The 25414-nt window shown below is 41.8% G+C and overlaps 1 protein-coding gene across 1 annotated transcript in view; it reads left to right on the top strand.

Moving 5' to 3' along the window:
• Positions 1-247: 247 nt before the first annotated feature.
• The window catches only part of LOC117812397 (polypeptide N-acetylgalactosaminyltransferase 10-like), a 131661-nt gene continuing 106494 nt past the window's right edge, over positions 248-25414 (top strand). Inside the window, 1 exon segment of the mRNA XM_034683123.1 lies at positions 248-562. Within this exon segment, the coding sequence (XP_034539014.1) occupies positions 404-562 (159 nt within the window). The 5' untranslated portion in view covers positions 248-403.

The raw sequence follows: 25414 nt of genomic DNA, 5'->3' as shown, positions 1-25414 counted from the left end.
AATAAAATAAATAAAATACAATTTAGAAAAACAACAAATTTGGAGGGAGATTTCAGAGTCCTGTTTTTATGATAAAGAATTTTGAGAGGCACAGGATTATGTTACAGCAGACTTCATCACTTTTATTTTTTAATATCAAACCAAAAGTTATGTCATTTATTGAATTCAAATAATCGTTGTATCCCATTCAGATCTCCTCCTCCTCCTCAAACCCCCTGCTCTGCTCTGCTCCGGCGGAAGCGAAGCGGTTCGCTCCCCCTAGCGGCAGATCCCGCCGCCTTGGAGCGTCACAGCGCCGGTGTCCGTCCCCCTGTCAGAGTGAAAGTTGTCTCCGCCTGGTGAAGCGGGGGTTCGGGGCTCGCTAGTTTCTACCACCGCTGCTTCTCACGCGTTCTCCGGAGAAATGAGGCGGAAAGAGAAGAGGCTGCTGCAGTTCGCCGGGCTGCTCATAGCTGCTCTTCTTTTCCTCCCTAACGTCGGGCTGTGGTCTCTGTACCGGGATCATGTGTTCGACAACTCCCCCGAATCAGTGGAGGGTCCGGGCGGCATCCCCCAGATACAGGTAGGAGCTCGGCTATGGGAGGCTTCTCCCGGGGCTTTTTATCCATTGTTGGGGTTTCTGTCTGGCCCTGTTTAGATCCGCCAGAAATCCCTGTACATGTTAGTTTGGTGTGACCACAAAGGAGGCACAGATTGCTGTTCGGCTGCGTAGTCTCTAGTCGAAGCGTTTACTCTCATTACCGCCAACCTTTACATTCCCATACTGTGTGTGTGAGTGTGCGCGTGTGTGTGAGTGTGTGATGCAAAATGGACCTTTTAAAGCCCCGTGTCAGCATGGTGGGTCTGTGGATCCATAGCTGTATGAACAGGCAGCCACGTAGCTGAACTCGAGCTGGGCGTCGCAGTAAAGTTACAATAACACAGACTTCAGGAAGTTGTCAAAATGTGGGAGGTAGGCAGTGCTGCGTTCACAGGTTGACAGGAAGACGTCAGCACTCAGGGTGCTGCTTTAAGATGCAACAGAGGGCATGTTTCCACTGCTATGGATCCACATGTGCATGAAGATGGATTTAAAAGCAGTCATTTGCCTCCTGTGTTGTTATTGTAAGGTGACAACCAGTGCTCATTTTCATTGTGCATTCATCTTGCTTTGCTTTAAATACTCATATATATATAGTGTACTATATGTAGATACATAGGAAGGGCCTACTTTCTTAGCCAAAAACTGCATCTTGAGTTTACTTATTATGCTTATTGAACAATCAAAACCTACTGATATTCAAAGTGTGATGGAAAAGCACATATCCAATCCAATCCATTTATCGTGACCACTTATCCCGTTCGGGGTCACGGGGGGGCTGGAGCCTATCCCAGCTGACTTCAGGCGGAGGTCATGGTACACCCTGGACAGGCTGCCAACCTATCACCTATAACAAACATGGAGAGACCAAGCGGCAACCTCCGGTCTCAAAATATGAAGCCCATGCGGAAGTGTTATAAATTGCAGTTCATCGAGAATCCGCTTGAGGCTGGCTGCAGAAACACCGGAAACCTCATACACACCAATTCAAATAAGACAATCTTTTCAGCATTAATAAACACGTTTACAGCCTGGTTCAAATAACAGGGGGGGGGGAATTTTTTTGTAACGCGACAGTTCAGAAGATATTAAGATTATGAGTTTTTCCCAAATAAGGACATGACTGACTTGACTCCCGGACGGGAACACATAGCTGTTGGCTAAGAGGCTCAAACTCCGCCTCTTTACGTCACATTATGCCTGGTTGAGTTCCGCATCTCCAATATGGCCGCAGCCGCCGATTGGCTTCAAGACTGCGCTCAGGAACGGAACAGATGGGTGACATCACGGATACTACCTCCAAATACAGTCTATGGGAAAGACAGACAACCATTCACACACACACACACACACACACACACACATACACCTATGGGCAATTTAGAGTGACCCCCAACCTGGCAAGTATGTTTTTGGACTGTGGGAGGAAGCTGGAGTACCCAAAGCTGGAGTACCCATAGGGAACCCACGCATGCACAGGGAGAACATGCTAACTCCACACAGAAAACCACAGGAAACTTGTTGCTGCATGGCAATAGCACTACCCAGCCATTGCACCACCGTGCAGCCCGCTATACACATGGTTTTGTTTCCACTGTTTGAGGATTTTTCATAGAATATATTGAACTTTTTTTTTGGACACTTTATTTTTACATTTTCTTTTATAACAAAACAGTAGTATTGCCAACGACTGGCATTAAACAAGTGGTCACGACTTAAAACAAATTACACACAAAAAAAAGATAAATAAATAATAGGCTACAAATAAAGTAATTGTGTTTAGATATATAAATACATACAGGTGTTTGACCTGACGTGCATATTTTTGTGTCTGAATCCATTATTTTCTTTTGAAATAATTAGTTATTTTTTAGACATACATCCTTTGATTCTATAAAACCTGCTTATTTGAAATAAGATTTCAGTTGAGATTTTTTTTTATTTTTAAGTACACTGAAAATGTCAGGTCAAGTGAACTGACTTAAAACACTATAAAAAACTATTTTAAGAATAATAAATTCAAATTAAAACACCATGGCATGATTTTACAGATAAGAGCTTTGAAATAAACATAATTTTGTAAATATCAATAGTGTAAAGGCTCCTAAGGTTATTTAAAAACTTTTCTCCAGCAACTTGCTTGTTCTCAAATGTCAGGGTGGCACAACCGTACTCATCAGCCTTTTATTTTGAAATGAAGTAGTTACATAGTTAAAATGTTTGTAGATGTCTTATATTTTATCATGAAACTCCTGTCTGTATTTAAAAATTACATGCATAATCTTGCTAGAAATTACAAAAGTTACAACAGACCTGTAAGTAGATGCCTGTTTAATTTGAAATAAGTTGCAAAAGTCAGGCGGTGCAACCAATGAGTCATGTAGTGCAACTTCAAAAAATGTCACTATGAAATAAATAGTGTTATTTAAAGCTGTAAAATTATTCATTACCCTCTTAAATGTGTAATAGATTTCAATTTAGAATGTTACACACTTTTAAACCTTCTTGATAATGACATTTTTTAGTTATTTAGATGCACTGATAAGTAAAGCCAGCATGACACAGCAAAAGTAAATTGATTCTACAATGCAAAAATATGCTACTTGGCCCAATCATGCTGTAATTTAAACATTATATGCATGATCTTACTAGAAAGTACACAAGTTACAACAGACCTCTAAGTAGATGCCTGTTTAATTTGAAATAAGTTGCAAAAGTCAGGTGGTGCAACTGCAAAAAATGTCACTATGTGATACACACACACACACACACACACACACACACACACACACACACACACACACACACACACACACAAATGAAAAAGAAAAAAAACCCACATCAGCTGTAAGGTACAAACAGGGTACATAAATTACTTGCATTCGATTTAATGGAGATCAAGAAAACACAGGTCAGTTGGGAAACAGGGACATTTACATGGACATTACCAAACAGGTCTAATTACCACCTCACATAGCATGTTGCTTTAAGTGGCTGGGAAATGGCATCAACGTCCGGTTATATGAATGTAAACACAAATCCATTTCAGTTGTTCTGTTTGAAAAAGAAAACACAAAGTGCTCAATACGCTTTTGGTTTCTGTAAACACAGGCTGTGAACACAACACTTAATTTCAGTCTGTTATTTGTACCAAAGGTGCTTCTTAAAACAACCATGTCACCTGACACATAAGTCACGGAACAGTTTGGGAATTGTCAGCTCTGTATTTTGGAGTAAGAGATGAGTTTCGTAGTTTTTTTGCAGACTTAGCCTGTGTTTCTGGTGGCTGCTTCGACATGTTGTTTATTTCGTTAGGGGGCGGGAGAGTGTGTGTGTGGAGATGGTGACATGAATGAGCGGTCCCCGGAAACATTTCCCCAGACCAATGTTCCTTCTCCTCATGATGACAGCATTTCAGTCACACTATGTCAATTTCCGCAATATTCAGCGTTTAACAGTAGAGTCAATTTTTATTGGCCAATAACGCGATTCTGCAGATCTCATAGGGCCCTACAGAACATGTGGCTAATTGTCGCAGGAGATGTTTGATATATTGAACTTTTTGATCTCTGCATAGACTTGAATGAAATAGCATGCAGTGGACCCCTCACTAACTTTACTCCTAGTCATTTGATCAAACTCTTAGAGCCCTTAAGCTGAGACAACACATGCAAATTGTTAACATTCTGGACAATCAAAATGAGTTTGCTGCCAAAGTTTGCACACCATTAGGTCTACGTTTTTGGTGAATGGTATTTCTCTTTTCTATGTTTTACAGATGGAAATGTCTTTATTTGATGAGAGTGATTAAGTTGCAGCTTGCAAACAGTGTTAAAAATAAAGTTGCCTGAACAGGAGACAGGATATTTCTGAGCCAGCAGGATAAACAGTTCCTTCAGTGACTTAAATAAGGATTTTCAAGAACAACTTTAGTTACTTTCTGGCTAAAACCGGAGCTTGTTTTGCTGGATTGCATTGAATAATGAAAGTAAATGTTTCTAAAGTGAGAAGAAAAGAAGAGCTGTGTGAGACTGCAGGAGGAGCTCCGTGTGTGGGTTTGTTGGTCTTTGTGGGAATTCAAAAACCTCACCAGAACGGTCCCTATTAAGCAAACAATGCCTGCTCCTCTGATTCAAATGAGGCAGATCTGCTGAATGGAGGCTTTCTCTGATGGTATGTGTGTGTGTGAATGTGAGATAATGTGAGGTTTGGAAGCTGTTGATGTTTGTCCACATCCAGGAAACTTGTTTCACAGCAATGATTGTTGGATTTTAGCAGTAAAACGCCCGTTACATGCATCAAATATCTCTGCAAACATCACTTGCATTATCATTTCATCTGTCAGTCTGGGAATGTTGACAAATCCCATCAGAGGTCCTCAGTGAGGTTTTCTATGCCTTGTTGTTATCAGCAGCTCTGGCTAATTTGCAGGCTGAATCGTGGGATTGATAATGCCAGCTTATTCTGCACAGATCTTCTCCAAGGATTACTCCTTCTCAGCTCCAGTTTGACATCTGAAAATGACAGGAGTTGTTATGAACTGGATTAAAGGACTTCGACAAGGCCGGGGAAAGCCTGTTCCGTATTAGCAAAGTGTGTGATAAGAGCTGTCAAAGAGCAGCCTGGTAAAAAAAACGAGTGATGGAATGATCAAAAAGAAGATGCTAGCTCTCTCGAGTAAAAGAGGAGCGTTTGACAGAAGAGTGTTACCAAAATCAGGAACAGAAACATTTCTAACTAGTTTATTTAAAGTGCCATTTCCAAAAATAATAGATTGAGTGATTGGGATTTGCAGCTTTCGTTAAATACTGTCCATCAGCTGTCATCACCCTAGCTCAGACTGACGCAATCTGACACGTCCCATCTCATTATCCACACACAAGGTGAAGGTGCAGCCGCATTCCTCATTAAGTCTGTGGTCTTTGTGGATGATTCATCGCTTCTGCACGCCTCTTTCTCCATTCAATGTGGTATCATCGCAAGCAAGGATGTCCACCTCAATCAGACCCATGCTAGTAGAGTATGACAATTCTGGTACTGGGTGATTCTCATGAAGATGGTAAAACTCGTAGCAAAATCAAAGACCATTGTAGACTTATTTTTTCTCTTATTTTAAGAATTAGTATCTCATGTAACTACTCATTTTGAATTTTTGTATATGTACACATTTTTTTAGGTATTTTAAGACATTTTTAGTGCCACTCGGAGGAAAGAAATTCATGACCTGAATGCATTTATTAATTGCAAATATTAAACAACAAAACATATTTAAAAAAAAATAATTCAACAGCAGACACTTCAATATGCTCAAGGGTAGCAGGTAGGTATCACCCAAAATATGCTTTCTTTACATATACACATATTTCAAAACAAACAATTACTTCATCAACGTAACATTTAAAAAAAAAAAGAAAATTTGTTTCATTGTCATTGTATTTAAATGCTTTGTATTTGAAAAATATTTAAAACACAGTATGATTTGACAAATTTTATCAAGAGATTAACCATCAAGAGTAATTTCAGCATGTTATTTAAATAAATCATCACTTATTGTAAATTGCGGTAATGAAGAAAGCATATCGGTAATGATTAACAAGGCTTCAATAGTGAACTCACCAATAATTAGTAACACATGAAATAACACATGCTGTGGGGACATTTTGCAGAGCATCCCTTTGCATTTTGGTTTTATAACCAGCTGAAGTTAGGGGGAATTATATGAAAAGCCTTAGCTAGTACTAAACCACCTTATTACCTGGCTGTCTTACTGATCTTCCAGTTGTGTAAGATGCTTGATTCTGATTGGACCAAACCCCTTGACAACCCCATGACACCGGTTAATAACTTTTACTAACATGAGCAACACCAAAGGCAAACTGATCACACGTCATGTCAAATCAATCCACACCACGGAGAAGAGTTCTGGCACATTTAGCTTCTGCTTGTTGACACAAAGACCGTAATAGGAGGTAGGGGGAAAACCATTAGCTTCTGCATCATATTGGTAAAATGTGGTTAAAACCAAGCGGCAAACTCCGGTCTCAAACGATGAAGCCAATGCGGAAGTGATATAAACTGCAATACATCGAAAATCCGCTTGAGGCTGGCTGCAGAAACACCGGAAACCACATAGATATGAATGGGAAAAAGACGATCTTTGCAGCATTAATAAACATGTTTACAGCCTGGTTCAAAAAACGGCTTGGCCCTACAAAGCTAATCTCTCTAATGGCATACACTGTACGGGGGGTGAATTTTTTTCTAACGTGACGGTTAAGAAGATATTAAGATTATGAGTTTTGCCCAAATAAGGACATGACTGACGTGAATCCCGGTCGGGAACACACAGCCATTGGCTAAGAGACTCACACTACGTCACACTCTGCCTAGTTGAGTTCCGCATTACCAATATGGCTGCTGCCGTCGATTTGCTTCAAAACAGCTCTCAGGAACAGATGGGTGACGTCACGGATACTACGTCCATATTTTTTACAGTCTATGGTTAAAACGTTAGCTTTGGTTAGCATGCTAAATCGTCAGGCTACGGATGTTAAAATATTGGATCCTGTCCAGCAATATTAACAGCGGAGCAGGTGATAGAAACTTTAGGTTAGCTCTATGAAGAAAGTTAAACCATGAGCGGTGGTGATGATAGCAGCAGGGTTCAAAGTTGTGACATCTGTTTATTTTAAGTTGTGTGAACCACAGAGCTCAGAGAAGGAGAGCTGAATGAGGACAGTTTCATGTTAAATCCACCGAAGCAGGCAGATAAGAATCCATCACCATGAACGCTGACTGACGAGGAATCACTGGGACTATTTTTAAAAACTGTGTACATAAATCATTTTAGATCAATAAGATAATCTCTAATCAATGTTTTTGAAAACATGTTTTTATCTTAAGTTAGTAGCTGGGTAATAAGCGGGATAATGTATGGTTAGCAGGTTGTTATGGGAAATTTGCCAAGTAGTTTGGTGCCTAACATGCAAAAAAATGTGATTTTGTCAGCTTCAGCCACGTGTGCATTAGAGTTAAATATCTAAAATTCATAAAAATGTTGAGGCAAAATTTTCAACGACCATTATGGTATTCTTCTTCGTTATTGTTTACTTTGAAGCTTTATTTTGAAAGTCTTACCCTGTCTTTTCATCTGCTGTTTGAGCAGTACCTCGACTGCCAGTGCGGCTGCCTACGCTGCCATATTGGATTAGTCAGGAGTGAGAATGTTGAGTGTTGAAAAGGGCATGAGAGACCGTGCACTTCACAGCTTACAAACATCATACACATGTCTCTCTGACATCTGTGTTCTGATACTTGTGTACCCCGATGACTTGTCGCTTTACCTTTGGATTTAAAAGTTGCTGATTGAACAGAACATCAATGCAACCCACCTCTGCAGATATGCAGGCACAGCCCTGATCCAAGCACAACAAAGGAGGGCCTTTCTTTGAGGGTTTGAGCCTCTGTGCTGTGGAAGCATCGCTAATACAGCAGCTTCATGCAGTGTGACATGAAACCCTGTGCTGAATCGTATGTCACAACAACGCTGTTCCTCACTGTGAACGTGACAGGTAATTTACACATTCCTGTGTCTTGTTAGGGACACCTGTTGAAGCAGAGGTGGCGGAGCGCCCACCTGCCTGCTCATGCAGCTTAGGTTAAGTGGAGGTGAGAGCAGCAGGTAGCAGAGATTTTGGAGGCAGACACATTGCAGAGCCAAATCGTTGTCGATAAACTGCTCCGTCAATGTGCCGTGTGTGGGGCAGCAGTAACGCGATGCTGCACATCCTGTGAAAATTGGGAGTTAGAGGAGTCTTACAGGTCGGGGTGCAACGGATCAAAAAACTCACGGTTCGGATCGTATCACGGTTTTTGGTCATGGATCGGATCATTTTTCGGATCAGCAAAAAAAGACAATTATAACTTTGTAAAACACTTCAAATAAAAACAACATTCAACTCAAAATTTACTGCATGTGCAAAGCACCCTATCTGTGGGCCCAGTCCTGCCTCATTCACTGCATTTGTTTGGCTTTTAGCATTATCTGTTGTGACTGGGATATTATTATTGGGTCTCTCTAGCTTGCACTCAGTCAGTACCTGCGCCAGATTTGTGCTTGTATGACTTTCATAGAGAGGGCGTGTCTGCAGCACGGGGCTCCTCATCTCCCACTCTGCTGTGATAAAATGAGCAGTCATAGTAATGTAGCTTTCCGTTGCCCTGGAAGTCCACCCATCTGTGGTGAGCGCAACAGACGATACTCGGGATATTTCCTCCACAATGTTTGTCCTCTCCTGCTCATACAGACTTGGCACAATCATCTCGCTGAAGTGGGCGCTTGACGAGCGATTGTGGATTGAACATCACGTGAACATGCACAACTTTTTTTGTTTTTCATCAACCAATCCGCGGACTACGTCTGTGCCGAACCGTGGAGAGGCATCCGTACGGATCACGGATCATTGATGATCCGTTGCACTTCTTACAGGCTTATAAAGTTCAGAACAGCTTCTCTTAGGATGGAGTTACTGTAGCGACCAAATGGGTCTCAATATTTTGCACTAGGTTAGATTCATGAAGGTTGCAAACTCCCTGAGGTCAGTGCATACGAATTTTCTTTACATGTATTCAGCCAGCCCTCACTTAATGTCACTAATGAAGCCCAGAAAGCATGTCCAACTGAAAACTGTCCAGTGCTTGTAGCTTAGTCATCATTAGTGGATGCATAGGAAGCTTTTTGACGATGTTTGGCTTTGTTAGATCAGATTTAAGTTACAGAAATATTTATACCAGCTCTGTTTTCTGAGTTTATATTTTTTGGTGCTGACAGGTAATTACCCATCCTCTGAACCATTCTCTGGTGATGAATCCATCCTCTAAGCATCCCATGATGCTGCAGCACCTGCTGTAGTAACCACTCCACCGCACCCGAACAGTCCAAACAAGATTAACGTGTAGAGATCCAGATCTGTCATGTGCACTGTGAGAGTAGTAGTATCTCAGGGCAGGTAGCATTTTTGGGCCAGCTTGCCCATAGTTCTTCCTCCTCTAACTGGATGAAATCAGCTCTGATAAAAGCCCAGAAGATGAAGTGTGCTTCTGAAAGCAAAGTTGGCTCAGACTCACGGCTCTGTGACAGAGGAATGAGAATCATACGGGCTTCTGTACACTGGAGGCTACATTTATGAGCCACACACTGTAGGCTGGATTACAGTTCATTCATCACTGCAGGACCTCGTGCTTTTCGCCCCTGACACACGTACAGTACACTCCCTGACTCCCACACAGACACACGCACAAGCTTCTATCTACTGCTTTTAGAGCCAGTGGAAGGTCACTTAGCGACAGTCTGGTCTTATTAATGAGCAGAACTCAAAGTAAACAAGGACATCCATGTAGAACAAGTGAGGACAAGGAGAAATCTCTGCTGGAAAAGATTGTGAGAAAGTCTCTTCAATTCCTGTTTCTGCCTCAGAAGCCGCAGATTGTCAAACCACAGCTTGCCAGGCGGATGATTATTCCAGAACAAACTTGTTTTCTGAATAAATACCCCCGATGCTTCAGTCTGATTTTGAATTCCCTGGCTGTCTGCTCGTGATGCATTCCTGCCCCGCAGTCACAATGAAAATCAGATATTTGTTTGACCCGTCCGTCCTCCAGGGCTCCCACAGGCTTAAAAAAAACATTGAGTCTGACATTTGTCCTGTTGAGGAAAAAAAACAAGCCAACCCTTGATTTTTATTCATTCTCTTTAGCTGCTCAGATCCTTTTGAACAACACATATTGGCTACAGGCTGCATTAATTAGACTGCAAGTGTGCTGAGACGTGATAAGACCAAATAAGTCATTTAACAGTCATTTCCTCTATAGCGTAGCCGGCTTCAATAAAAGCTCATATATCCATGGGTGCCAACATTGAGGGAGCCTTAGGATTCTGTCTGTATACTGATACAATGCTACTGTTTATTATTATGACCCTGTAGTGATCCTCTTCCCCTCACACTGATCCTGCTTCAGAGGGAAACAGTGCGGGGAATATTGTGACTACTTCATGACATCATTTCTGAATCACCCAGTCATTGTGTTTCCTCCATGTGATGTGCAAAACGGTTTACACATCAATAAGGCGTCTCTCTGATGCTCATCTGTGGAGGAGATATGGAGGGTCTGTGAGCTGAGCTGCTGCGTCAGACTTTCATCTTACTTGTTGCAAAAAGTGTTGTTGAAGCAGTATCTCTTTCAGTCCTAGAACATGGTGATATTATCCACAGACATGCTTCTAACAAGCACTTGTATCTGTGTATAGATCCTTTACTGGACGCTCACCTCTGTGTATACTGTCTGTGCTGAACTGGACTACCAGACGCTACCAAACTTGTTCTACTGGCGGTCTAACACTTCAAGTACGACAGGTTTACTCTGAACTGATAACTGTGTCTAGTGTTTGTGCTTCAGGTTTGTGCAATTACAACAAGTTGATTATCTCAGATCACTTCTTCTTCAGTGTGAGATTGTTTTCACTGAGCTTGACTCTTTTTTGTTAACTTACGTTTGTTTTAATTGAATCTTGACATGATAAAATAGGGAAACAGAATTATTTTGTAGGCCTAATTAAAGGCTACTGGGCACTTGGCTAATGTTTAGGTAAGGATTAGGGATGTCAACATTAATCGAGTATTGATTAATTGATTGTTGAGAACTTACCTGAACATATTTTTTGGTTTCGATTTTCTGTCACTTGGAACAAACATCATGTGGTCTTATATTTCGTTCAGCTATCAAGGAGATGTTTTACTTTTAAAACATGTTTTGATGTGAATCAGCTGACTAAAGGTGTTGCGCACAGTGGAGATGCTCAGCTGGCGGCTGCGGCTGAGTGACAGGTCTCCAAGAGCGTCCGCTGCTGGACCGATTATGACCTGGTTGCGCTGGTTGTCTAAAGGCTGATTTATACTTCTGCGTCTCCCCTACGGAGCAGGGGCTGACGCGGACTTGAGCCCCACATACTTGTGCGTCGGTGTGTCTGTGTCGCGGTCTCTCTGATAGCCGGTCGCCTGCTTCCGGCCCCGCTACGATCTCTGTTTACTTTTCCACAGAAATTCAGAGCTTGTTATGTTAATCTACAGCTGATACATGTTGCTGTTTATCATACAGACATGATTACATGAAGAATAGAGAGGAGGAGATGAAATACACGGCCGATGTGCGGCCGATGTCCGGGATCCCGGAAGTGTTGTAAATGCGGGAAATACAAAGCCGCCGAGCGGACCAATCACAGGGCTTGAGGTCCGCGTCGGCTCTACAGGGAGTTACATTTTGGAGGAGGTGCACGTCAGCTACGTGCGTAGGCCTCGGCGTAGGTACGGGAGCTACGCGGACCCCCGCCGTAGGGTACGCCGTTGATTCAACGCAGAAGTATAAATCAGCCTTAAGGGCGAGTAGACAGAAAACTGGACAGTCTGAAATATGTTTCTGTTTAGTTCCCTTGTTGAAGTCCAAGCCTTCACTTTTATGACTGTATGTCACAAAAGCGCTCCATCCATCTTTAACAAGCTTCATACACAGGTGACTCACCTGTAATATCGAGGGAAACTTTTCTAAACGTGGGTTGTGTTGTTAAGCGTCTAAAGTAAATGTATCATGGATGATTATTAGCAAAAGATCAGATGCATAAAGGCGAAAAACAAGGCAGGGGGGGACATGCTGCTGTGTGAACAAAGAGAGGAAAACCAGACAAGTGGTTTTAACACTGTTAGATAAGTCTGGGGAAGCATTATAATGAATACTGACCTTATTAAAGATGGCACATATAGGATAATGTATTTCAATATTTTCAGTTGCCCCTCCTGTTGCTGCTTCCTGAGCCACAGGTACAGCGTTAGGAAACACCAACCCAGATCACCTGCAGAGATCACTCCTCTCCTAAACAGACGCCATGAGTGAAACCGTAAACCATGATCTGACTCGGTAGGCCTCACCATAGCTTTCTGCTCCATTCACAAACCGTCATCTGGCTTACCTTGAATGCCTCAGTTAAAAACAGTTGCCACAGGTCTTGACACAGCCAGAGAGTCTTGTGATGGAAATGTTTCAGAGTGTCGCTCACAGGAAACTCTGATAAACAACTTCTGAAAGGTAAAACATCAATGGTGCTCGTTAATTAAGCTGCAAATGTGCTCCGACATGATAAGACCCACAGAAAGCATTAAGAGAGTCATTCCCCTCGTAGCCTACAGTGTTAATATAAACAGCTCTTATTTTCATGGCAGCATATTGGGAGGAAAACCTTGCTACTCTTCCTGTATATTTAAGTTGCTGCTCATTATGCAGCCACTTGACATAATGTACCATTACTCAGTGAATGCATGGGTTCTCCTACAACATTTTACTCTGCAATCAGATTTTCAGTGGAAGGATTTGACATTTCTCTCATCACTTAAACTAAACCCTGGGAATCTGGCCAAACTACTCGCATAAAGTCACGTAAATGTCCCAGATTCTGATGTCTCTGTGCAATGGAGTGTGAGGCCTGCTCCCTGTTCTTCCTCGTGGCTTGTTTGACCCAAAGCTGCCTGTCTTGTTTCCTCTCTGTTGCTATCCTGATAAACATTAAAGTTGAATAAGCGTTTACCCTGTGGTTCTGTTAAAAATCTCTCCTTTCTGCTCTATTGACATCGTGTGGGAGAGAAGGAATGATGTTTTCTGCCAATAGCAAGCAGTGATTTCAGAGCGCTCAAGAAACCTCAAGGCTGCACCTCCAGGAAGCGTGAATCCAAAGTGCACAAAAACAAAATTGAAACTGAATGGATTCGGGCTGCCCTCGCAGAAAACAGCTCGGCGCAGGATTGCACCGCACATGCTTGTTGGAAAAATGAGCCTCCTCGAGGCACATTTTGGAATCGGGAGCAATTTCAGGCTGCAGTGAATTTCCTGCAAACAAGTGGGAAATAGATGCTCTCTGCAATTAAGGAAATCACATCAACTCTATGAATCCTGAGAGGTTAAGAGCAATTAGAGAGGCTGTGAGAGAAGGATTAAGACAATTTAACAGGGTTTACGATAACAGTGATGAGACTCTGTGTCTCTGCACATGGCCTCTTTTTCTACTCAAAGAATGACTTTAAAGTATTGGTTTCTAAAAGTGTTTAACGTTAAATATCTGTTTGAGGATGAGGTGAAGTTTGTCATGAAGCTGAAGGAGTAAGAAGATGTGAATGTCATGGAGGTTTAATAATGAGACCAAGTCCTACTGCTGCATCAGAGGTAGAAACAGAGGCGTTCGAGGGGTGAGGCGTGATCACTGTGAGCTGGCGAATCAGGCGGGACAGAATATTGTGTGTGTGTTTGTGTGTGCGTGTGCCATGTGTGCGTGCATGCGTGCGTGCGTCCAACTGTGTATTTATATGAAGTTTCTGCTGTGTTGACATGTTGTGCGTCTTGCACTTGCACGAAGCCAAAACACAGTGTCTACTCTCTACCAGTGGTCAGCTGATGTCTGAGTTTCACACTGATGCAAACACAAAATAAATCGGCTGCATGGCAGTAATTCAAGCATCTCTTCACTCGCTGACTGTTACTGTTTTTCCAAATGCAGTGAACACCTTGCTGTTCTTGATCAAATATGACGCATTCAGATTTTGACAGTTAGGTCAAAACAAGACATTTGGAGATGTCTCAATGTTGCACATTGTAAATAATCATGTTGTTAGTGTTTGCATTTAGTCAGTCGACCAAAAGAGGCAGATGTTAAGAAGGAAAACAATCAGAGCATCAGTCAGTAATGATAAGAGTCGTTAGCTGCGCCCTGATTGTCTCATTAGAACATTTTCTTTTAATCATAGAAATACGATCAGGCCGGGGTGAAATAAGAAAAATGATTATGTTTCCCCGAGCAGTGGTTCATTGTGCCAACAGACCATGTTCAGACTTGTCCTTCAATTCCCAACAAGTAACACGTTCTTTACTTGAGCATCACATCATCAAGGTTACTGTACTTGTATTGACGTGAGGTTTCATCACAGCAGGGACCAGAAGTCCGTCAGCTCCTGGATTTAGCGATCAGGGGACGAGCTGTTAACGTCAGGACCTGATGCAGTCTCGCTGAGCTGTGGCCTCGCTGCACTGCTAGACTGGGAAATTAGATTTCACCTTTAATGTGTAAAGCCTCTGGAACCGAGGGAGACTGAGGGATGAAAGTCATTTGCAAAGACAAGTGGAGTTACTCGCTGCAGACTTAAGTCGTTGCACTCTATCAGTCAGAGCGGGAGAGGATGAAACACCTCGGGAGAAAAAGGCAGAGTGAGCGGGTAAAAGACGTGTTTGTTCACAGGCTGACTTTGTTGGAGAGCGTTTCCTCCCCAGGTTCCTCACACAAGGCAGACGTTGACTCGCTGCTGGCTGCGGGAGTAACTGAGCGCGTGCAGAAGCTGCTCTGTATGCCTGTCAGGGATGTGCTGCCCCAGATCAGGGCGAGGAGCCAATTGAGGGACAGGTGCAGCAGACAGCCTGTGGATACGGAGCAAGGAGTCAGGCTTTTAATTACAGACACGTGGGTTATGGAGCTGCTCTTTTTTATGTTCAGATGATTAGCGTAATCCTCAGGATGCTAAGCTAAGGCCAGGTCTGAGCAGCATATCACAGAGACGAGACACTCTCTATTGTGATGAGTATACTTGTATTAAGTTGTCAGCTCAAACTGCTTTGCTCTCACATACCCTGCCTCGACCGAGGCTGTTTCAGGGCCGGTTTGGAGCCTGCGCTTGATTGAGAACTGGTTTTTCGTGTTTTGACTGTAAGTGAACCGGCTCCCGGCCGGGTAAACTGGTAAAAGGGAGAAGGCGCTAGTGAGCCTTAAAACGCTAGTTGCCACCCAATATTAGACAGAGTAAGAAGACTGCATTGAACAGCCAATCAGCCAATGTAAACAGAACTAAAACGAGCGAAAGCGACACTGAAGAAAACAAAACCTACCAGCTCAAAGCAGAGTCGCTAACTATTAACTTAATACACTTGATTCAATTCTTCTGCTGTGCATATCTAGCACATTTAATGTCCACAATACTCTATAAACTAATACACAGTTTACAATGTGATATATATTTGTTGTAAATTTAGATCCAATTATGCGAATGATCCCAACCTGAGAGAAATAAGAATCTACTAACTAAAACTTCAAAAAGTCTCATCTTACATTAAAGACCTGCTTCCTGTTAGCACCGTCAGAAATGATGGATTCAAGAAGCTTATCAGAAAACTAAATCCTGATACAAGCTAATAAACCGTCTTCAACTTTCAATCAGGAGCAAAAATCTGCCATTAAATTTAAATGAAATCATGATTTGATATTTATCGTGATAATTATCGATATCCTCTGATATGATTTATTTTATCGTGATAACATAATTTTCAATATCACCCAGCACTAGCCAGGGCAGTAGCTGGCCGCACTTAATGGCTACTGCCATAATGCTATAACGCTCTACTACCTGGATGTAAACAAACTCAAATGAAAGATGGAATCTTGTAGTGCATTATGGTTTGGCAGTATTTAAACTCAGAAAAATGTCGGTGTGTCAGCTGGGTCTGGTTCCCTGGACCTGCGCAATGAGTAATCAGCACAGGGGTGTGGACTAGGGACGACCACAATTAATCGATTATCGATTAATTGATTGTTAAGAAATTACTCGAAACACACATTTTTGTTGTCAATTTTCTGTCACGTGGAACAAACATCATGTGGTCTCATATTACACTCATCTATCAGGAAGGTGTTTTAAGTTTAAAGCATGTTTCGATGTGAATCAGCTGTTAAAGGTGTTGCGCACAGCGGAGACGCTCAGCTGGCGGCTGCGGCTGTGCGTCAGGTCTCCACGTGCGCTTTTTAAAAGAGGATCAATACTAAACTGCTGCCAACAACGACACAGACACGAAGGTTGACAGCTTTAAACAGGATATTTCCCACCTTTAGATACAAAGGCAACAGACAGGTGGGAAATTCTGGTACGCTACGTTTACAGACCAGCAACATCAGAGCCGTCTGAGCTTTTCTCCAGCGGGACTGATTATGACCCGGTTGCGCTCCTGGCTGACACCTGACCGAATACACATGTTTATTTTTCTCAATAAAAACGAGTAGAGAGAAAACTGGACACTGTGAGTCTGAAGTACTTTTCTGTTAGTATTATGAGCCTTCACTTTATAAGATTATGTCCGCGGAGAATATTTAATGAGCCTGATCGTTGATATTCTGCGTGTCAAACGTGTACCCATATTCAATCCCGTCAGTTAGATGCATTTTGTTGCTGTAGAAAATATAATTTAGGGGGAAAACAACCTATTTGGCATTGTTTTTGACGTAAGAATAATGTTTTTTTCAATTAATCAATAACTGATCGTTAACATTTCCAAAAATCGATCATGGAAAATACTTAAAATGTACATCCCTAGTGTGGACGCTAACCTGCAAGGAGGACTGAAGGTTGGTGGCGTAGAGCAGATGTTGTGTTCAGTGACAGCGGATGTAAAAGATCGAATGAGATGATCGACTCAAATGCAGATCACCGATCAATTAAAAAACGGCCAGATCGGCTCTGATCCAATAGTTGAGATCGGGATCAGGACATCCCTAGCTGTTTATGAAGCAGTGTTGTATCTAAGTCTATGTTCATGGCAGCCTTTTTGTACAGTCCATTTTTAACTTGAACCTCTCTTTCCTCTCACTTTGAAGGTACAGTACAGTATGCAGAATGCTTGACCAGAATTCTGCTGAAACAGTTTCATAAAATAATCAACTCCTTCATGTATGTGTACGTTAGCTCCCTGTGTAAGCTGCTATCTGTGTATACGTTCTGCTGTGTCTGACCTTTGCACTCCTCATTATTGCCTGTTGGTAATCTTGATGAAGCAGGAATTAAAGGTCACGTACTGCTAACTGTTATTATCATTACTGTTCCTCATCTGATGAATTCCTGAACTGTAAAATGCTGCTCATTAACTCCTAGCATGGAGAACATGTTATTAGCTGCAGGCTGATTAATGGCCCTACTTCCTCTTATTTGTGTGTTCAGCTCTATTATTGTAGGCTTGGAAAATGTGTACTTGACCACAGCACCTGACCTGTGTTAGTTTATCTGTTAAAAGGGAGACGCTCTGCTGTAGTTTTCTTCAGAGAGATTGCTCTGTTTGTCTTCTTCCAGCAGAATGCTTTGAAGCGTGGAGCGTGTTTAACTCGAACTCTCGTCGTCTGCAGCATTTAAAGACAGTCTGCTGTGGTCTTTGTGCGCATGAGATAAAAGCAGTGTATCTGTGTGTGCACAACGTAACTGCCTGACTGAGCAGCAGTAACAATCAGGTGATGAGGCAAACAGGAGTCGTGGCGCCGTGATGACAGTCGAAGTTAGCCAAGCATCATGAGACATGAGGAGCAGATGAACTGTTTAACCCGAGGCAGGTTTGAGTCTGCACGTTCCTCTCATGCCGCTGTGGTTATTAACAACCATACCTGACATCATGGTGGGTTCACATGCTCTACAGGAATGTGCTTATTATCCTCCTAGGGCGATCCAGCGCAAATGAGAGACCCTGTTTCCAAAGTCAGGTTCAAGGGTTAAGTATGAGTTAAATGAGAACACCTTCAATTTCAACATGGCCTGTAGTGTTTAAAAATGCAACACCATCTACAACCCCTCAGTCTGCAGACTACAGTAGAGCTGGGCGATATTGAATATGATGTTATCACGATAAAATATTTCATATCAGTCCATATCGATAATTATCGCAATAAATGTAAAATCATGATTTCATTTAAATTTAAAGGCAGATATTTGCTCCTGAATGAAAGTTGAAGAAAGTTTGTTAGTTTGTATCTGGATTTAGTTTTCTGATGAACTTCTTGAATCCATCATTTCTGACGCTGCCAACAGGAAGCAGGTCTTTAATGTAAGATGAGATTTTTGTAAAGTTTTAGTTTGTAGATTCTTATTTTTCTCAGGTTGAGATCATTTGCATTGTTTGATTTAAATTTACAACATATATGTATCCAATCATATTCTGCATATCAGTTTTGTAGAAAATTGTTTTGAGATGTGCTCTCCCCTTTAAGATTACTAAGGGTTACAGGCAGAGTGGTATTGTTTCCCACAGTGCAGTGAATGCATCACAGTTATTCAGTGTTCAGTTGTTGTAAGAGCCAGATTCATGTTTTGGGTCAAGCTGTGAAACAGATTGTTTATTGTGCCACAAGGTGTCAGCGTTTTGCTCATTAAGGGCACAGGTATAAAAGTACGTCACCGCCTGGGTATCAGATGTGTGTCTTGACCCGGAAGGGCAGTTGGTTTTTGACCGTTGTCACGTTGTCGTTGTCACGTTGTCGTTGTCACGTTGTCTCGTTGTCACGTTGTCACGTTGTCGTTGTTACGTTGTTGCCTCGTCACGTCGTTACGTTGGATGCTGTGAAGCTGCGTCGGCAGGTGGCATGGAGAACCGCGTCTAAAATGTTTACGTGCAATGAATGAGAAACTTGTGGACACTGTCTAACCGTTCGTACGGTGATACAATAAATGGATTGTATTGTGCTGCAAACCAAAAGTTACGCCTCAGACCAGTTATTTCAACAACTACAGTGAGTGGTATTGTATGGACAAACATATAACAGTACAACGCGTCAGCCAAGTCATACCTGGGAGTAATCAAAACACACCGGCAGCTTTAGTACAGGACTAAGCTTCTATAGTTGTACTACGGTTGCGGCGGACATTAAACGTGTTTGAAATGCACAGCAGAAGTTGTCTCCTTGCTCTTCCTTTACTCACATCCTGAAAGTTTATTTAATGAAGTGTATTAAGTCAATAATTAAAGCAGAGTCAACACTGTCAGACTAACGACTCAGCTTTGAGCTGGTAGGTTTTGAGTTTCCTTCCGTGTCACTGTCAGCTGTGTTCACATTCTGTGCCCCCTCCTTTTCCAGTAGTTGGGGGGTGTAATTACAGGTTTATTTCTATCGATTTTTTATCAAACATTTGTCATATTCATATTGAGGAAAATTATATCACGATAATTATTGTTATCAAATTATCGCCCAGCCCTACTGCAGACATACTATTACACTTGAGACATTTTTTTCTATTGGATTGGTAGACTTACAATGGAGTGTAGGAGCTGCAGCAATAACAGTATCACACATGCACATTTTAGATGCTGATGCCAACAAACAAGATCTGATGTTCATTTAGCATCAAATTCAGCTGTCCTTATGTTAAAACATGGAGAAACACCTGCAACACAACCATGCAGTGCTTCTTTTGATACCTTACGTTAAAGCTCTGCTCTTTTCCACAAGAAGCCAGCTTCCTCAGTCTAAAGTAAGGACAAAGTTGATGATTGTTTTCAGCAGGGAGCTGGATATCTGAAGTTTCATTAGAAGGAAATTTGTTTGCTACAAGATAGAAGTTACTGCAGGAGCTTTGTTGCATCATAATTTAGTCTCTTCTTCACGCAAATAGGGTGCCAGCTCAAGCTGCTAGAACTCTCTCTCTTCATTTCCCTCCATCCCTCTTTCCAACCCTAACTTGGTCTCAGCATGTCTCTAACATGAGTCTGGTCCTGCTCCAGGTTTCTGCCTGTTAAAGGAAGTTTGTCCTTGCCACTGTAACTTGCTAAATGCTGCAAAGTGCTCTGCTCATGGTGGATCAAGATGAGATCAGACTGAGTCCTGTCTGTTAGATGGGACTGGATCTTATCCTGTCTTGAAGTTGGGTCTTTGTTAATAATAGATCATAGAGTACGGTCTAGACCTGCTCTGTTTGGAAATAGTGGGTTGATAACATTTGTTGTGATTTTGCGCTTTATAGATAAAGATTGATTGATTGATCTTGTGCCGACACAGCAGAGAATGAGCCGGCAGTTTAGTCAAAGTCCTGCATTTGTCATTTTGATCAGTTGTAAACTTTCTGACTAACATCAACACAAGGCTGAGTAAAAATGCAGTCGAGTCTGAGGTAACCCCAAACAATTCAAATGTGGCCTTGTGATAAGAATGAAAACCAAGAAACCACGACTGCTGCTGTAGAGTATTTTATTTCTAGAGTCCTTCTACTTTCTGTACCTCTCTGGTAAACATGGCCAAGGAGAGTTTTGTCCTGCATACCTCCCAAACCTTTCTACTCTCAGCATTAGGTCATCGCCGCTCGGCTTCCCCTTTGAAGTGTGACGTCTCTTTCATTTTGACAGGTCGAGGCGCAGAAGCTGTTTCCTAGAGTTCAGATGCTTTCAGACGGAGGGGTTTGAACAGATGAACAGTGGCAGTGGGTCTAAAAGTCTTAAAGCACTTTTTAGAAATCAGACTTCCAGCCACACCACCTCTCTTGAACAGCTGTTTCAAGATTGACGTGCTGTCCCCGGTAGAAATTGCTGCATTTTTTGCTCCGCTAGACCGTGGCTTTCCTGGCTGAGCTACCCGCAGGAACAGCAGGTGATGTCACTGTTAGCGTTTGCGAGGCTTTGATCATTTCCGACACACACACAAGTACACACCTTCCCCCCACCTGTCTTTATCGTGGATCATAGTCGGGGGGAAATCTCCTTTTTTTACCCTTGCCTTGTAAAGTATTTTCATTGCCGTTGATTAGGGTGGTAAAACGATGCATGAAGAGACAAGCTGTGCGGAGGAGAAGGTAAATGAAACAAGCAATAAATGCTGGGAGTTGTTCCAGGCCCTGGAAATGGATGAGGTGGCAGCTGATACGATAAAGAAACAGTCATGTTTAATGTCAACATTAACACGGATGTCACTCAGCTGCTCTGCTGGATGGAGTTTTACAGCTTCTCTCTGCAGAGTCACACTGCATCACACATACAACCCTGTAACACTTCATGTGTCAGTGAAATATACATTTAAGTAACGGAACAAACTGGGTGTTATTTTTACACTTTTAGTTGAACTTCAGTCCTCTGGTAACTCAGATGTTATCAGTATGCTATAAATTGCACCTCTGCCTTGTCTGTGATGTTATTAGAAAAAGGAACAACCAGGTCTAAGTCAGCACATTCAGAGCGGGGACTTTACGCCCAGACACGCCTGAAATACACCCAGGCTGGGTCTTGCTGCATCCTTTCTAAACATGGCATTAAAAGCTTGGTGATGTAGGTCTTGGGTGGTGCAGCAGCTAATTTCCAGAGTGTTGCAAGCTAAACAAAGCACTGTGTTCCTTCCCCTTACTCTGCATCATGCTGTTCAGTAGATTTGCTTCAGTGCCCTCCAGTATTTATATGCTGTGTTAAACTTTGTCCTTTTGGTGCTGCCATCTCATCTGAGTAGTTTTTCCAACACCTTCACTTTTAATCTCATATTTATGAGCTTCTGCTACAGCTGGTGGTCCAGTTAGTTCACAGTCAGACCAGGTTGCAGTTCATGCAAGTGTTTGACGCTCATGCTCCCTCACTTCAGTGTAAGCTGGGGATGTTTCAAACAACTAGTTTCCTAGTCATGGAAACAGAAATTGAAACTTCCATAAACTAGTCTGAACTGAAGGCAAGGAAACACTCAGAAGAACAGTTGGTTTTCTGAGTGTGGCTAACACTTACAGAGCTAGAACTACCAACCTTCACACATCCAAGTGCCTGTGCTACTTACTCATTGCTCTGGTTGAGTTCTCATGTTTATCTTCATTTACTAGGTCAACATACTGATGCACCACGTCTTGCTACCAGATGCCATCTGTCATCTTTATTTGTAGTAGAGCTTTACAGCATTAGTGCAGTAGCCGTTAACCGGAGCCTCATCCTTGTTAGTCTGTTTATCTACGGTGCAGAACTTTAACATATTGACACACTGCTTGATTCATCCTTGTTTCGTCATGGTTTTCGCTAGTGTTTGCTTACTAATGACCAACATGAAGTAGGGCTGGGCGATGATTCGACAACGCTACTTATCTTGATATAATTTTTCTCAATATAAATATCACAAATGTTCGATATAAATAAACCTGTAATTACACCCCCAACCACTGTAAAGGGAGGGGCGCTAATGAGCCCTAAACACTAGTTGCCACCCAACATTGAACAGAAGAATAATTAAATATACTTTCAGGATGAGGGTGAAGGAACGGCACGGAGAAAACTTCTGCTGTGCATTTTTCTAACACGTTAAATATCCACCACGACTGTAGTTCAACTGAACACTAAATATCTGTGATGCGTTCACCGCACTGTGGGAAACAACATCACTCCACCAGGAACCCTTAGTAATCTTAAAGGGGAGTGCACTACTCAAAACAATACTCTACTAAACTAATACACAGTATACAATGTGATATATCTTTGTTGTAAATTTAAATCCACCGCTTTGATGTCAGTATGAAGATAGGTTATTAATTAAGATTTGTTTTGTGGGAATGCACTCGTATAATGCCAGAATATAGTGAATAAAGGGGTAGGATTAGATACATTTTAACTTCTTCCTACTCCTTTTCGCACATACTTAGTGAAATGTTTTAGTGCTTGCTAATGGAACTGATTGATTTTGTTTTTTTTGTATAACTATTCCTTCTTTTTTACATGTGTTTTTTTGTAAAATCAAATCAAATTATGCAAATAACCTCAACCTGAGAAAATAAGAATCTACTAAATAAAACTCATCTTACATTAAAGACCTGCTTCCTGTTAGCACCGTCAGAAATGATGGATTCAAGAAGCTCATCAGAAAACTAAATCCAGATACAAACTAACAAATCTCTTCAACTTCCACTCAGGACCAAAAATCTGCCATTAAATTTAAATGAAAAACTGATTTGATATTTATCATGATAATTATCGATATCGACTGATATGAAATATTTTATTGTGATAAAATCATTTTCAATATCGCCCAGCTCTACTGTAGTCTGCAGACTGAGGGGTTGTAGATGGTGTTGCATTTTTAAACACTACAGGCCATGTTGAAATTCCAGGTGTTCTCATTTAACTCGTATACTTAACCCTTGAACCTGACTTTGGAAACAGGGTCTCTCATTTCAGTCCCTCCAGGATTTCGCTGGATTTTTTTGTGATTGTTGCGGCCCAAAAAGCCTGAATTTGCGACAGCTTTTTGAAAAAATTGCGGTGAAAGTTGCGATTTTTTTTTTTGCTTTTTTCCCCCCAATAACATCTCAGGGGCAAATAAATATGCTAAATTACAGTTGTTTTTAGAAAACATTCTTGATGTGGCCACTGACTGTATTTTGATTCTCTTCATTCACAGAAAAATGCCATGAAAGAACTGTATTGCACATTTACGACGGTCCCTGAATGCACCTCGCAGCGACTGATGCAGTCAGTTCACGGCACTCTGAAATTAATCTGCATCTTTGATGACAAGGAGTTGATCAAAACTTACTGAATGTGTCTGATGTATCACCAAACTGTATTAAATCAAGCTGTAGATGAAGAGCTTTTTACGGTAACCACGGCAACAACGTCAAACATCAAATAGTAAACAGACGTCCCCCGTTGTGTCTTTGTCACTAACGCACACCGGGGGTAAAAATCATCAATGAAGATGAGACAGATGCATGGAGGTGAGGAGAGCTGGTTCATAAAGCACACCTGCTGCAGGTAGAGACCAAGCTAACACGGTACCCCTCAATCTATAAATAACAACGCTGTCATCGTCACTTGTCCTGCCTGCTGTCCCCTCTTTTCACCCGTTCTCTGCGCGTGTTTTATTGTTGAAAAGTGCCGATCAAGTGAGGACTTACGTTTATGTTCCAAGGAAGTCAAATTGATGACGAAACCGATGACATGCAGGGGCTGAGATTGATGTAATTGGTCAAATTTGCGGGAAAGTTGCGGTGATTGTATAAAATTGCAGGGCCGCAAAAAATCGCACTGATTGGTTGAATTTGCGTTGATAGTTGCGATCACGAAATCGCAACTTCCTGGAGGGACTGTCATTTGCACTGGATCGCCCTAGGAGGATAATGATGGTGAATGAACTGATGGTGAAATGGAAGATCTCTGTGGGGTTAGAGTGAAATATATAAGAAAACAGTAAACCTTTGTTTTGTCTTTTCATGTCCGTGTCAGACCATCACCTAAATTCAAATGTTTTATTTTTAAAATGCTTCAGCCCTGAATCACTATGATAAATCCACATTAGCTGTGCTGTAGCAGTACTGTTCTCATTTTATTGCTGCTTTAAGCTGGTCAGCCAGCTGGATAGCTGTTGTGGTTGTGGTTAGCAGCTGCCAAGCTTTAAAACCAGCATGGTTGCTCACCAAATGTCTCAAGTCTAATTACAAAACCATACAACAAATGTTCTGTGTTTTCTGTTGTCTGTGTATTACATTCAATATATCTGATGAGTGAGACAGAGCTAGCATCGTTGCTGTTTGTCCCTCTGCCTCTTCATTTGAACACAGGAAAGCAAACCTTCATGGGAGCATCCCGTGAAATATTTTTGGGGGAAATGTTGCCAGCAAAAATAAACTATCAGCCAGATTTTCTTTCCTCCTCCGCCGCTTTCAGCAGGTTATTATTTTCCGAGGGTTTATTCTCTGAACGTTTCCAGCCGTCACTGTGGAGCAAACAAAACTCCTTACACTCTTCAAACAACAAGATTTGTTTCATGCTTGTGCGGGGAGAAACTTCTGTTGTGTGAACTTCACTTTAAGTTCAGACAACAGAAGTTCTAACAAATTGTTACTGCTGTTTGTTTGTTTGGTGAATTGTTTCTTTGATATGATGTTTGCGTTCAGTTTGAAGGACAGACAATGTCGAATTGGAGAAGCTGCTTTTTGTTTGTTGCATCACAATATTATGTGAAAAATTGCAGACAAGCACAGATAATGGAATAAATACCCA

Source organism: Notolabrus celidotus, chromosome 5 (genome assembly GCF_009762535.1).
Source record: "Notolabrus celidotus isolate fNotCel1 chromosome 5, fNotCel1.pri, whole genome shotgun sequence".
In the NCBI taxonomy this organism is placed as follows: Eukaryota; Metazoa; Chordata; class Actinopteri; order Labriformes; family Labridae; genus Notolabrus; species Notolabrus celidotus.
Note: the sequence above shows the minus strand (reverse complement) of the source record. Positions and strands in the feature narration are given on the sequence as shown.